A 13,600-nucleotide genomic window follows, 5' to 3' on the forward strand; every position below is an offset into this window, starting at 1 on the left:
CTCTCCCGCTCGTGCTCTCTCTCGCTCTCGCTCGCGCGCTCTCACGCGCTCGCGGCGCGCTCTCTGTCTCGCTCTCGCGCGCGCTCTATCTCGCTCTCGCGCGCGCTCTCTCTCTAGCTCTCGCGCGCCGCTCTCTCTCTAGCTCTCGCGCGCGCTCTCTCGCTCTCGCGCGCGCTCTCTCTCGCTCTCGCGCGCGCTCTCTCTCGCTCTCGCGCGCGCTCTCTCTCGCTCTCAGCGCGCTCGCTCTCTCTCGCGCGCGCTCTCTCTCGCTCTCGCGTCTCTCTCGCTCTCGCGCGCGCTCTCTCTCGCTCTCGCGCGCGCTCTCTCTCGCTCTCGCGCGCGCGCTCTCTCTCGCGCGCGCTCTCTCTCGCTCTCGCGCGCGCGCTCTCTCTCGCTCTCGCGCGCCGCGCTCTCTCTCGCTCTCGCGCGCGCGCTCTCTCTCGCTCTCGCGCGCGCGCTCTCGCTGTCGCGCTCTCTCGCTGTCGCGCTCTGTCTCGCTGTCGCGCGCGCTCTCTCGCGCTCTCTCGCGCTCTCTCGCGCTCTCTCGCGCTCTCTCGCTCTCTCGCGCTCTCTCGCGCTCGCTTTCTCTCCCTCGCCCCCTCTCTCCCTCGCCCCCTCTCTCCCTCGCCCCCTCTCTCCCTCGCCCCCTCTCTCCCTCGCCCCCTCTCGCTCTCGCTCTCGCGCGCTCTCTCTTGGTCTCGCGCGCTGTCTCTCTCTCGCTCTCGCGCGCTGTCTCTCTCTCTCTCGCTCTCGCGCGCTGTCTCTCTCTCTCGCTCCCGCGCGCGCGCGCTCTCTCTCTGGCGCTCTCTCCCTCTCGCGCGCGCGCGCTCTCTCTCTCTCTGGCGCTCTCTCTCTCTCTCTGGCGCTCTCCCTCGCGCGCGCTCTCTCCCTCGCGCGCGCTCTCTCCCTCGCGCGCGCTCTCTCCCTCGCGCGCGCTCTCTCCCTCGCGCGCGCTCTCTCCCTCGCGCGCGCTCTCTCCCTCGCGCGCGCGCTCTATCTCTCTCTCGCGCGTGCGTGCTCTCTCTCTCTCTCTCGCGCGTGCTCTCTCTCTCTCTCTCGCGCGTGCTCTCTCTCTCTCTCTCTCTCTCTCGCTCTCGCGCGCTCTCTCTCGCGCTCGCGCTGGCTCTCTCTCGCTCTCGCTCGCGCTCTCGCGCGCGCTCTCTCTCTCTCTCTCGCGCTCTCGCGCGCGCTCTCTCTCTCGCTCTCTCGCACGCGCCCTCTCTCTCTCGCTCTCGCGCGCGCTCTCTCGCTCTCTCTCGCGCGCGCTCTCTCGCGCTCTCGCGCGCGCTCTCTCTCTCGCTCTCGCGCGCGCTCTCTCTCTCGCTCTCGCGCGCGCTCTCTCTCTCGCTCTCGCGCGCGCGCTCTCTCTCGCTCTCGCTCTCACGCACGCGCTCTCTCTCGCTGGGGCGCTCTCTCTCGCTGGGGCGCTCTGTCTCGCTGTCGCGCGCTCTGTCTCGCTGTCACGCGCTCTGTCTCGCTGTCACGCGCTCTCTCGCGCTCTCGCGCGCGCTCTCTCTCTCGCTCGCGCGCCTCTCTCTCTCGCTCTCGCGCGCGCGCTCTCTCGCTCTCGCTGCGCTCTCGCTCTCGCGCGCGCTCTCTCTCGCTCTCGCGCGCGCTCTCTCTCGCTCTCGCGCGCGCTCTCTCTCGCTCTCGCGCGCGCTCTCTCGCGCTCTCGCGCGCGCTCTCTCGCTCTCGCGCACGCGCTCTCGCTCTCACGCACGCGCTCTCTCTCGCTGTCGCGCTCTCTCTCGCTGTCGCGCGCTCTGTCTCGCTGTCGCGCGCTCTCTCTCGCGCTCTCTCGCGCTCGCCCCCTCTCTCCCTCTCGCTCTCGCGCGCTCTCTCTTGGTCTCGCGCGCTGTCTCTCTCTCTCGCTCTCGCGCGCTGTCTCTCTCTCTCTCGCTCTCGCGCGCTGTCTCTCTCTCTTGCTCCCGCGCGCGCGCTCTCTCTCTCTCTCGCGCGCTCTCTCTCTCTCTCGCGCGCGTTCTCTCTCTCGCGCGCGTTCTCTCTCTCGCGCGCGTTCTCTCTCTCGCGCGCGTTCTCTCTCTCGCGCGCGTTCTCTCTCGCGCGCGCGTTCTCTCTCGCGCGCGCGTTCTCTCTCGCGCACTCTCGCGCGCGCGTTCTCTCTCTCTCGCTCGCGCTCGCGCGCTGTCTCTCGCACGCGCTCTCTCTCTTGCTCTCGCGCGCGCGCGCGCGGGCTCTCTCTGACTCTCGCGCTCTCTCTGGCGCTCTATCTCTCTCGCGCGCCCTCTCTCTCTCGCGCGCGCTCTCTCTCTCGCGCGCGCTCTCTCTCTCGCGCGCGCTCTCTCTCTCGCTCCCGCGCGCTCTCTCTCTCTCTCGCTCCCGCGCGCGCGCTCTCTCTCTCGCTCCCGCGCGCGCGCTCTCTCTCTCTCGCTCCCGCGCGCGCGCTCTCTCTCTCGCTCCCGCGCCCGCGCTCTCTCTCTCGCTCCCGCGCCCGCGCTCTCTCTCTCGCTCCCCGCGCGCGCGCTCTCTCTCTCGCTCCCGCGCGCGCGCTCTCTCTCTCGCTCCCGCGCGCAGCGCTCTCTCTCTCGCTCCCGCGCGCGCGCTCTCTCTCTCGCTCCCGCGCGCGCGCTCTCTCTCTCGCTCTCGCGCTTGCTCTCTCTCTCTCGCACGCGCTTGCTCTCTCTCTCGCACGCGCGCGCTCTCTCTCTCGCACGCGCGTGCGCTCTCTCTCTCGCTCTCTCTCTCTCTCTCGCACGCGCGTGCGCTCTCTCTCTCTGTCGCGCGCGCTCTCTCTCTCTCGCACGCGCGCGCTCTCTCTCTCGCACGCGCGCGCTCTCTCTCTCTCGCACGCGCGCGCTCTCTCTCTCTCGCTCTCGCGCTCTCTCTCTCTCTCGCTCTTGCGCGCGCTCTCTCTCTCTCGCTCTTGCGCGCGCTCTCTCTCTCTCGCTCTTGTGCGCGCTCTCTCTCTCTCGCTCTCGCGCTTGCTCTCTCTCGCACGCGCGCGCGCTCTCTCTCGCACGCGCGCGCTCTCTCTCTCTCGCATGCGCGCGCTGTCTCACTCTCGCACGCGCGCGCTCTCTCTCTCTCGCACGCGCGCGCTCTCTCTCTCGCACGCGCGCGCTCTCTCTCTCGCACGCGCGCTCTCTCTCTCTCGCTCGCGCGCGCTCTCTCTCTCGCACGTGCGCGCGCTCTCTCTCTCGCACGTGCGCGCTCTCTCTCTCTCGCACGCGCGCGCTCTCTCTCTCTCGCACGCGCGCGCTCTCTCTCGCACGCGCGCGCTCTCTCTCTCTCGCGCGCGCGCTCTCTCCCTCTCGCTCGCGCGCGCTCTCTCTCTCACGCTCTCGCGCGCGCTCTCTCTCGCGCTCTCGCGGGCGCTCTCTCTCTCTCGATCTCGCGCGCGCTCTCTCTCTCTCGCTCTCGCGCGCTCTCTCTCTCTCTCGCACGCGCGTGCGCTCTCTCTCTCGCTCTCTCCCTCTCGCTGCGCGCGCGCTCTCTCCCTCTCGCTCGCGCGCGCTCTCTCCCCCTCGCTCGCGCGCGCTCTCTCCCTCTCGCTCGCGCGCGCTCTCTCCCTCTCGCTCGCGCGCGCTCTCTCCCTCTCGCTCGCGCGCGCTCTCTCCCTCTCGCTCGCGCGCGCTCTCTCCCTCTCGCTCGCGCGCGCTCTCTCCCTCTCGCTCGCGCGCGCTCTCTCCCTCTCGCTCGCAGCGCGCTGTCTCTCTCTCGCTCGCGCGCGCTCTCTCTCGCACGCGCGCGCTCTCTCTCTCTCGCGCGCGCGCTCTCTCTCTCTCTCTCGCGCGCGCGCGCTCTCTCTCTCGCACGCGCGCGCTCTCTCTCTCTCGCACGCGCGCGCTCTCTCTCTCTCGCACGCGCGCGCTCTCTCTCTCTCGCACGCGCGCGCTCTCTCTCTCTCGCACGCGCGCGCTCTCTCTCTCTCGCACGCGCGCGCTCTCTCGCTCTCGGCACGCGCGCGCGCTCTCGCTCTTGCGCGCTCTCTCTCTCTCTCGCACGCGCGTGCGCTCTCTCTCTCGCTCTCTCTCTCGCGCGCGCTCGCTCTCTCTCTCGCTCTCTCTCTCGCGCGCGCTCGCTCTCTCTCTCGCTCTCTCTCTCGCGCGCGCTCGCTCTCTCTCTCGCGCGCGCTCGCTCTCTCTCTCTCTCGCGCGCGCTCGCTCTCTCTCTCTCTCGCGCGCGCTCGCTCTCTCTCTCGCTCGCGCGCGTTCTCTCCCTCTCGCTCGCGCGCGCTCTCTCCCTCTCGCTCGCGCGCGCTCTCTCCCTCTCGCTCGCGCGCGCGCGCTCTCCCTCTCGCTCTCTCTCTCGCTCGCGCGCGTCCTCTCCCTCTCGCTCGCGCGCGCTCTCTCCCTCCCGCTCCCGTGCGCTCTCTCGCGCGCGCTGTCTCTCTCTCGCGCGCGCTCTCTCTCTCGCACGCGCTCGTTCTCTCTCTCGCACGCGCGCGCTCTCTCTCTCGCACGCGCGCGCTCTCTCTCTCGCACGCGCGCGCTCTCTCTCGCACGCGCGCGCTCTCTCCCTCTCGCTCGCGCGCGCTCTCTCCCTCTCGCTCGCGCGCGCTCTCTCCCTCTCGCTCGCGCGCGCTCTCTCCCTCTCGCTCGCGCGCGCTCTCTCCCTCTCGCTCGCGCGCGCTCTCTCGCTCTCGCGCGCGCTCTCTCTCTCTCTCGCTCGCGCGCTCTGTCTCTCTCTGGCTCGCGCGCGCTCTCTCTCTCGCACGCGCTCTCTCTCTCGCACGCGCTCGCTCTCTCTCTCGCACGCGCGCGCTCTCTCTCTCTCGCACGCGCGCGCTCTCTCTCTCTCGCACGCGCGCGCTCTCTCTCTCTCGCACGCGCGCGCTCTCTCTCTCTCGCACGCGCGCGCTCTCTCTCTCTCGCACGCGCGCGCTCTCTCTCTCTCGCACGCGCGCGCTCTCTCTCTCTCGCACGCGCGCGCTCTCTCTCTCTCGCACGCGCGCGCTCTCTCTCTCTCGCACGCGCGCGCTCTCCCTCTCTCTCTCGCACGCGCGCGCTCTCCCTCTCGCTCGCGCGCGCTCTCTCGCTCTCGCTCGCGCGCGCTCTCTCTCTCGCGCGCTCTGTCTCTCACTCGCGCGCGCTCTCTCCCTCTCGCTCGCGCGCGCTCTCTCCCTCTCGCTCGCGCGCGCTCTCTCCCTCTCGCTCGCGCGCGCTCTCTCCCTCTCGCTCGCGCGCGCTCTCTCCCTCTCGCTCGCGCGCGCTCTCTCCCTCTCGCTCGCGCGCGCTCTCTCTCTCTCGCTCGCGCGCGCTCTCTCCCTCTCGCTCGCGCGCGCTGTCTCTCTCTCGCACGCGCGCGCTCTCTCTCTCTCGCTCGCTCGCGCGCGCTCTCTCCCTCTGGCTCGCGCGCGCGCTCTCTCCCTCTGGCTCGCGCGTGCTCTCTCCCTCTGGCTCGCGCGCGCTCTCTCCCTCTGGCTCGCGCGCGCTCTCTCCCTCTCGCTCGCGCGCGCTCTCTCCCTCTCGCTCGCGCGCGCTCTCTCCCTCTCGCTCGCGCGCGCTCTCTCTCTCTCTCGCGCGCGCGCGCTCTCTCTCGCTCGCGCTCTCTCTCTCTCGCTCGCGCGCGCGCGCTCTCTCTCTCTCGCTCGCGCGCGCGCGCTCTCTCTCTCTCGCTCGCGCGCGCGCGCTCTCTCTCTCTCGCTCGCGCGCGCGCGCTCTCTCTCGCTCGCGCGCGCGCGCTCTCTCTCTCTCGCTCGCGCGCGCGCGCTCTCTCTCTCTCGCTCGCGCGCGCGCGCTCTCTCTCTCTCGCTCGCGCGCGCGCGCTCTCTCTCTCTCGCTCGCGCGCGCGCGCTCTCTCTCTCTCGCTCGCGCGCGCGCGCTCTCTCTCTCTCTCGCGCGCGCGCGCTCTCTCCCTCTGGCTCGCGCGCGCTGTCGCGCGCTCTCTCTCGTCAGCGTCTGCAGTTCCCGTTATCCCAGGTCTTTACATGTACCTGATTTAAATATATTCAATAATCTTAAAAGCTTCCATCACGTCATATGTCATTCTTCTCTTCGCTACTGACAAAACCCCCAGCCTATTTGCTCATTCCTGATATCCATAATCCTCTCCATTTTCATAGAATTCTAGTGAAGCTTCATTTTTGTACCTTCTCCAGAATACCTATATTTTTAAAATGGCAATGTAAATATGGTCAAATCAAAGTTCTATACACATTTAAAGTAACATTCCTGCTGTTTGATTCTACCCTTCCAGAAATGAGCTCCGTGCTTCAGTTCACTTCTTGTGCATCAGATCTTTCTGTTGCCCTGACACACATTGTAAGGCTTTTGTAAGTTAGCTTCCTTCCACTAAAATGTACCCTCGTATACTTCAGTGATGCTTGGAGTACAGCTGTTGTCTGACAAAATAAGCAGTTTGCCCTTGCTCGGCTACAAGCCTAGGTGCCACCACATTTGGAAAAGCAGGCCATTACTTATATATATGATTGTTTATGCGAGCATTTGTGACAGGATTAGAAAATAAATGTTTTGAGTGTTGTGCGAATTTGGAACTCTACCTCAGAAGGTATAGAAGTGGAGTCTTTGACTATATGTATATCAGGTAGGTAGATTTCTATTAGGGCAAGAAACGTGAAGTTATTGGGTGTAGGGGAAAGTGTGGAATTTGTGACACAAACCAGCCATAAACAAGATCTTGTTGAGTGATGTAGCAGGCTTAAGAGCTGAATGATCTACTTCCGCTCCTAGCCCATGTTTGTTTTGGGAAGCTATAATTAAGACAAGTAAGAACAATATTGGAAATACAGTACTGGTAGTCCTCAGTTGGGTTGCATTCCTGAAAAACACTTTGATTCCTAGGGAAAAGCTATGATTCAAACAATGTTAAAGCCAGAGACTGGTTTCTGTAAGACAAACATCTGGCGGGAGAAAAAAAAACCTGTGTATAATTTGAAACACTTTCATGCTTGTGCAGGACTGTACTCCTGAACTGAAATAACTTGCCAAGTAAATTGTCTCCTAAAACAGAAATACTGCATAAGTTCAAATTACTTGACGTTCACCAGCCTGCCATGCTTTCTGCATCTCTCCCTCACTTTGTATTGGTTTTCCACTGTCTCTCTTTCTCTGCCTTTCCCACTCTATCTCGTTTTTGTTCTCCCTTGATTGACTGTCTCTCGCTCTGCCCTGCCTTTCTGAGGTGTCTTTCACTTTGACCGTTTTATATATTTTTTTCCCTCCCTGTCTACTGCTCTGCTGGGTTCCAATGACATACAATGCAATGGTGTGCAAAACCACACAAACCTGGAAACATACTCCGAGGAACCAGATCTTGAAAGATTAAACAATGTCACAGCTTTTGATGTTTTTGTCTTTTAAAGTAAAATGAGGACTACTTGACTTCCCTTATGCAATGCTTTGAAGTGAACATGTCCAGAATACCTCCAGTGTCTGGGCAGGATGAATTCCATGAACCAGTTCACCTTTAGTGTGTGTCCAACTTACGTGCAATGTATTTGTTTTTTGAGACCTTTTGTTTCATGTTAGTCTGTTGATTTTCCTTTGTATTGAATGTATGACACAATGAACATGCTATGCTAAATCACTGGCAGCGTAGATCTGTTGAATAATATTTCTAAGTTGGCGGGTAGTGAGATTTAGCCAGTATTGTCCTCAACCATGATGGGGAAACCCTACAGTGAAATCTGGCAGGAGCTAACCAAAGTTATGAGCACGTGTACCGTCTACAAGATACACCAGTTAGTCATCAAAACCAGAATTCCCTAAAGCATTTTCCCAACCCATAAACTACATAATCAAGAGTGGTAAGAGAAGCCCTAGAGGGATAAAAGTGAGGAAGCAATGACCTAGTGGTATGATTGCCAGAGTATTAATCCCAAAACTCAGCTAATGTTCTGGGGACACGGGTTCGAATCACACCATGGCAGATGCTGGAATTTGGATTCAATAAAATAAATCTGGAATTAAAAATCTCTTGATGACCATATAGCCACTGATGATTGGGAAAAACTCATCTGTTTCATAAATGTCCTTCAAAGAAGAAAATCTGCCATCCTGGGCTGGCCAACATGTGACTCACAACTCACAGCAATGTATTGACTGTCAACTGCACTCTGAAATGGCCTAGCAAGCCATTCTGTTCAAGGGCAGCAAGGGACGGGCAATAAATACTTGCCAACAAGGGATGTCCACATCCCAAGAGTGATTTTAAGGAAAAAAAAGCCTTGCCCATAAATTCCCCTTCAGGCTGACTTGGAAATATATCACTGTTCCCTCACTGTCACTGTATCAAAATTGTGGAACTCGTTCTGAACAGCACGGTTGATGTATCTACACCAAACAGACTGTAGTGGTTCTAGAAAGCAACTTTCCACAACCATCTTGAGGGTAGTTTGGGATGGACAATAAAGGCTGGACTTTTCAATAATGGCTGTGTCCTGTGAAAGAATAAGTGAAATAACTATGATGCCACGCAGGGGGAGAATATGCATTCAATCCACCCATGATTTAAAAGGAGAACTGGTGTGAATGGGAATTTGACAACTGATGAAGTGTACAAAATTTTGCTTTTGAGAAAGCCATAAGTCTGAAACAGAAGTAGTAAATCTACCAGCAACCGGAAAGGGCAGAATGCCAGATCAGTGTCAGATTTGGAAACTGAAGGCAAAGGTTTTTAATTAGTGTTGTGGGGAAAAATGAAAGTTGAGGGGTTGAAGGCTTAATAAATAAATAATTTTGCTATACTTGAGTCAGATTTTTATATTGTGGGTCGCAATTGCTTTTACTCAGTGCATCAGACAATGAAGCTACAAAGTCGAACTTTTTGTTCAACTTAGAAATGATACCTATTACCAGTATGCCCCTTACCTAATGGCAGTGCTCATTACTGATGAATTCTATTCAAAATAGTTGGTTGAAAAATGAAACCAGATCGCTCCGGTTCTTATTTAGTGGGCATTCCGGCACAAATAGCAGCGTCGTGATATGGCCAGGCAGGGGCAGCAAGCTGTGCTGGAAAGAGAATGTATTCGCAGTTGAGATCCAGAAGCTCATGAGACCCACAAGGTAGTGAGCAGACTTTCGAGCTGATTTCTGTTCCTGACACTAGTTGTTGAGTCAAGGAACAACCCAGTCTATTGTAGTGCTTGAGATTAACACCACTAGTGCAGTTCAGGGATTGACTTTGGAGATTCACTGTGGTTTATCACACATCATATTCACCCATAAAATCACTAGGGATGGGCTGCTGAGGGGGACATACAAAGGCCTTATAAGGAGTTCACTGCTTGAGTTAGAAAGAGGTTTGTTGCTGATGCCCTAACTACAGTCTGATGGTTAGCTTATTAATTGATGTGCTTTTCTCAAATGTTCTTTTGTATCCATAGCCCAAGGATTGGATCACATAGCAGAGAACATCCTGTCATACCTGGATGCAAAGTCACTGTGTGCTGCTGAGGTGGTGTGTAAAGAATGGCAGCGGGTAATTGGCGAGGGAATGCTGTGGAAAAAGCTGATTGAACGGATGGTGCGCACGGACCCGTTGTGGCGGGGCCTCGCAGAGAGAAGGGGATGGTGAGTTACTTTAATCGCCATTCAGTGCATGAATTAAAATAGACCAACTCCAATTGCCTCTACCTATAAATAGAAACTCTACCAAAATTGCACTGGATATGAAATGTGTTTGTCAGACCCTATGATCGTTGACCCTATTGTCCCTTTATTGGTGACTTCTTATCCATTTTTTTTTCCAATTTCCCTTAATGGCATTGTCAGGTGTAATATCACTAGTGTAGAAATGTAGGGCCCCAGGTTAATGTTCCGGGGACATGGGTTCGAATCCCACCATGACTGATGGCGAGATGTGAAATCAGTAACGTTCTAGAATAAAAAAAGTTGATTGTCTGGAGGGAAATCTGCCATCCATACCCGGCCTACATTTAACTCCCAACCCACAGGCTTTTAACTGCTCTCAGGAAAATTAATAATGAACAGTAAATGCTGGCCCAGCCAATGAAGCCCGTAACCGGTTAACAAGCGTGTTAAAATAAAAAATAAATAATTTGGAATTTATTTTTGTAGTAAAGATGCTGCATTATCTTCTAAATGCCACTGTACCCTACCTCATCACCAATTCTGAATCTGAGACATAGATGAATTCTTCTATTTCCTCACCACAATTCTTCAGTTTTCTTACCAGCCTCAAATTTGCTCTGAGGGGCACAAAGATTGATCCAGCTGTCATATCATCATCCCAGCTAAGAGTAACAATCCCACAAAACTTTAGGGACTAGATCCAATTTAACGATTTGAACCAATCAATTGATCTGTATATTGTTGGCTTAATGTGTGATTGCCATATTTAAGAGGGCACATGCTCCGTCTATAGGAACAAATTAATTGCTTTTCTTTTATGTCAAAATGCAGCTGAAGTTTGAAAATGTGTTAAGGATCTGAAAACTGGAAAGGACAGGGGTGATAAACTATTTCCACTGGCTGGGGCTTCTAGAATTAGAATAATCTGCAAGTTAGGGCAGACCATTCAGGAGAGATTTAAGAAGCACTTCTATATTACAAAGGATGGTAGATATTTGGAAATAGCATACACTGCTATTTGTGGAAGATACATCAGTGGTTAATGTTAAATCTGAGTTAAATGTTTGTTAACGAAGATATTAAGGGATATGGGCAAAGACTGGTATATGGATTTAGGCCGTAGGTCAGCCATGGAAAAAGCATGAGGGCTTCAATGGCCTTCTGCTACTCTTGTGTTCCTTAGTGAAGCTGACATGGTGATTCGCAGGGAAGCAGACTAATATTATGAGGCAGTCTTTAACAAGAAAAATATTAACAAGAAAAAAAATCTGTCCTTGGGCCTCTACTGTTTGTAATTTTTATTAATGACTTGGATGAGGGGATTGAAGGATGGGTCAGCAAGTTTGCAGATGACACAAAGGTCGGAGGTGTCGTTGACAGTATAGAGGGCTGTTGTAGGCTGCAGCGGGACATTGACAGGATGCAGAGATGTGCTGAGAGGTGGCAGATGGAGTTCAACCTGGATAAATGCGAGGTGATGCATTTTGGAAGGTCGAATTTGAAAGCTGAGTACAGGATTAAGGATAGGATTCTTGGCAGTGTGGAGGAACAGAGGGATCTTGGTGTGCAGATACATAGATCCCTTAAAATGGCCACCCAAGTGGACAGGGTTGTTAAGAAAGCATATGGCGTTTTGGCTTTCATTAACAGTGGGATTGAGTTTGAGTCGTGAGATCTTGTTGCAGCTCTATAAAGCTTTGGTTAGACCGCACTTGGAATACTGCGTCCAGTTCTGGTCGCCGTATTATAGGAAAGATGTGGATGCTTTGGAGAGGGCTTAGAGGAGGTTTACCAGGATGCTGCCTGGACTGGAGGGCTTATCTTATGAAGAGAGGTTGACTGAGCTTGGTCTCTTTTCATTGGAGAAAAGGAGGAGGAGAGGGGACCTAATTGAGGTATACAAGATAATGAGAGGCATAGATAGAGTTGTTAGCCAGAGACTATTTCCCAGGGCAGAAATGGCTAGCACGAGGGGTCATAGTTTTAAGCTGGTTGGTGGAAAGTATAGAGGGGATGTCAGAGGCGGGTTCTTTACACAGAGAGTTGTGAGAGCATGGAATGCGTTGCCAGCAGCAGTTGTGGAAGCAAGGTCACTGGGGTCATTTAAGAGACTACTGGACATGCATATGGTCACAGATATTTGAGGGTGCATATATGAGGATCAATGGTCGGCACAACATTGTGGGCTGAAGGGCCTGTTCTGTGCTGTACTGTACTGTTCTATGTTCTATGTTCGAACACTGACATTGTGTGCTTTTACCCTATTTACTCATGCCTCTGCCCTTCCTTCCCAGGGAACAATATCTGTTTAAAAATAGGCCTGCTGATGGTCCGCCAAATTCATTTTACAGAGGGTTATATCCAAAGATAATCCAGGATATAGAGGTATGTCCAAGCCATTCATTCATATGAAGTTGGTTGTCATGTTCTCTGTTCTTCAATTGACTTTACAATAGGCTACTGAGTTTTAAAGTGATTTGGAGATGTCAATTTGCCTGGTTTGTTCATAATTCAGTTTCAGGTGTCCCTGTTTTTATTCTGTTCTATCACTGTCCCCAGTACTCCTTTGTGTGGTTTTACTGCTGTTTGGTCATTACCACTGAATACTAGTTTCTGCTGTACTATTAGAACAGCAATACATGTTTGACTATAAAATATCAAGATAACCAAAGCATCCAACTGATTGCAGTGTTGTACTTTTACACATAGGAATACAGAAAATTTATGGTGCAGGAGGCCATTCAACCCATTGTCACTGTGCTGCCCGAAAAAGAACTATCAATCCTCATCTCATTTTCCAGTACATTTTCATACACTTTTGGTTTCTTTTAATTAAAGCATCTTCCTTTTGAAAAGGTGATTATTTGGCTCAGATTCTACTGTATTAAGCCTCTTGATTGATTTGGTTCAAGCCAATGTTGCAATGAGCAGTAATCAAGAAGAAATGTGCCCCGTGCATTTCCCCTTAAGCATTTTCTTTTGAATCTGTCACATCTGTGCTTTGGTCTGTATGGGTTTAATTTGCTCCAGTACCAGCCCACCAGCTCATGTTGTCTTTGGTCTTCAATTGCATCCATGCTCCGTTTTTGCTGTCACTACACAGTTTAGAATTATCTGCAAGTTTATACTTAATGCATTTCTCAAGGTAGCCGTTCACATCTCTTCAAGACACATCACCCAATAACACCTCAACACCAATAAGCATATATTCCCACAGCATTGATATCCCAAATCTATAGTCAATTTGGCTCCCTAGCACTGATATCTGGGTCTCTCCACTCAGTATATCACAAGCTCAGCTCTGAAACCCATGACTCTCCACTTAATAATGTTGAACACCAGTAATGATATCTGGTATACAGTTGGGAGGGTGTTGCTCCTCAACATTGACTCCGGACCCCGTGAAGTCTCATGACTTCAAGTTGAATATAGGCAAGAAAACCGACTGCTGAATACCACATACCGTCCTCCCTCAGCTTCTGATTCAGTACTCCTCAATGTTGAACAGCACTTGAAGCACTAAGGATGGCAAGGGCTCAAAATGTACCCTGGGTGGGGGATTTCAAGGTCCATCGCCAAGAGTGGCTCAGCACCTGTTCAAGCTGGTCGGGGTCTAAAGTACATAGCTGCTAGACTGGGCTGGTGGCAGGTGGTGAGTGAAAAACATACTTGACCTGATCCTTACTAATCTGTCAGCTGCGGTTACATCTGTCCATGACAGTATCGGTAAGTGTGACCATTGCACAGTCCTTGTGGAGACAACGTCCTGCCTTCACTTTGAGAACAACCTCCATTGTATTGTGTGGCATTATCACTGTGCTAAATGGGACAGACTGTGCACAGATCTAGCAACTCGAGACTGGGCATCCAGGAGGCACTGCGGGCCATCAACAGCAGCAGAATTGTATTCCAGCATAATCTGTAACCTTACAGCTGGCATATTCCCCCAATCAACCATGACCATCAAACCAGGGGATCAACCCTGGCTCAATGGAGAGTACAGGAAGGCATGGCAGGAGCAGCACCAGGCGTACTCAAAGATGAGGTATCAACCCGGTGAAGTCGCCGAACAGCAAAAGCAG

At 54.6% G+C, this 13,600-nt stretch overlaps 1 protein-coding gene across 5 annotated transcripts in view; it reads left to right on the forward strand.

Moving 5' to 3' along the window:
* Positions 1–13,600, forward strand: part of LOC125458364 (F-box/WD repeat-containing protein 11) — a 230,917-nt gene that overhangs the window by 164,196 nt on the left and 53,121 nt on the right. For all 5 annotated transcript variants that reach the window (XM_048543600.2, XM_048543601.2, XM_059650768.1 and 2 more), the window contains 2 exons: positions 9,311–9,497; positions 11,813–11,903. In XM_048543600.2, the coding sequence (XP_048399557.2) occupies positions 9,311–9,497; positions 11,813–11,903 (278 nt within the window). The remainder of the gene's footprint in view (positions 1–9,310; positions 9,498–11,812; positions 11,904–13,600) is intronic.

Source organism: Stegostoma tigrinum, chromosome 13 (genome assembly GCF_030684315.1).
Source record: "Stegostoma tigrinum isolate sSteTig4 chromosome 13, sSteTig4.hap1, whole genome shotgun sequence".
Classification (NCBI taxonomy): Eukaryota; Metazoa; Chordata; class Chondrichthyes; order Orectolobiformes; family Stegostomatidae; genus Stegostoma; species Stegostoma tigrinum.